The sequence below is a fragment of the Lynx canadensis genome, chromosome A2 (assembly GCF_007474595.2).
Source record: "Lynx canadensis isolate LIC74 chromosome A2, mLynCan4.pri.v2, whole genome shotgun sequence".
Classification (NCBI taxonomy): Eukaryota; Metazoa; Chordata; class Mammalia; order Carnivora; family Felidae; genus Lynx; species Lynx canadensis.
The window spans coordinates 10,633,734-10,634,941 of NC_044304.2; the positions used below are offsets into that span (position 1 = coordinate 10,633,734).

At 45.2% G+C, this 1,208-nt stretch overlaps 1 protein-coding gene across 1 annotated transcript; it reads right to left on the bottom strand.

The window, feature by feature from the left end:
- Positions 1-931, bottom strand: LOC115527789 (olfactory receptor-like protein OLF4). Its single transcript, XM_030335611.1, is given in 2 exon segments — positions 1-580; positions 582-931. Coding segments are annotated over 2 exon segments (930 nt in total).
- Between the last annotated feature and the right edge of the window lie 277 nt (positions 932-1,208).

The window sequence follows — 1,208 nt, forward strand, 5'->3', positions numbered from 1 at the left end:
CTATGGCTTCCCTCTGAAAAATACATTTAGAGCCTCCTTTATGTCTCTGTTCCTCAGGCTGTAGATGAAGGGGTTCAGCATGGGCGTGACCACTGTGTACATCACTTAGGATATTGCACTTGAGTGGGAGCTCTGGGTAGCAGCAGAGCTGAGGTACACTCCGAGGCCCATACAGTAAAATAAGGAGACAACTGAGAGGTGAGATGCACAGGTGGAAAATGCCTTATACTTGCCCAGAGCTGATGAGATCCCACGTATGGAGGAAACTATCTTAGAATAAGAGTACAGGACCCCAGCCAGGGGAGCACCACCCAACAGCACAGCTGCAAGATATATCACCGTGTCATTAAGAAAGGTGTCAGAGCAGGCAAGTTGGATCATCTGATTGAGCTCACAGAAAAAGCGGGGGATTTGCATGCCTGTCCAGAAGGACAGCTGCAACACCATTAAGGTTTGTATCAAGGAATGCAGGATGTTCATGATCCAGGACACCAGAACCAGCAGTCCACAGAGCCAGGGGTTCATGGTGACTGGGTAGTGTAATGGGTGACAGATGACCACAAAGCTGTCATAAGTCGTCAGTCAGGAGGAAGCTGTCTAAACCTACAAAGAGTATGAAAAAGTACATGTGCATGACACAGCTTTCATAAGTTATGACTTTTACGACTTTTCTGTGTTTGTACATTCCCATCTGGGGGACCGTGGTGAAGGCGACATAGATGTTTATGAAGGACAGGTGGTCGAGGAAGAAGTACGTGGGCGTGTGGAGGTGGGAGTCAGACTTTACAGCCAGGGTGATGAACAGATTCCCAAGTATGGTGACCAGGTACATGGACAGGAACAGCCCAAAGAGGAAGGGTTGCAATTCTGGTTCCTCCAAAGATCCCAGAAGAAGAAATTTTGAACTTCGTGTATCATTGCCTAGTTCCATGTAGTCGATGTGACTATCAAAATAAGAGAAAAAAAGCATGACACGATCATGCATTGCTAATCTGGCAGATACATCATTGTTTATATTTTGCAGTCAGGAAATTAATTTTTACATTTGTAAATGGAGCATGTTAAAAACACTAAAATCTAGGAATAGAAGGAAACTATCTCAACATAAAGCCCTGTATGAAAACCCCACAGCAAACACGTGCTCAAGGGTGATACAGTGAGCATTTTCCTGTATGATCAGAAGCAAGGAAAGGATGCCCACGTTCACA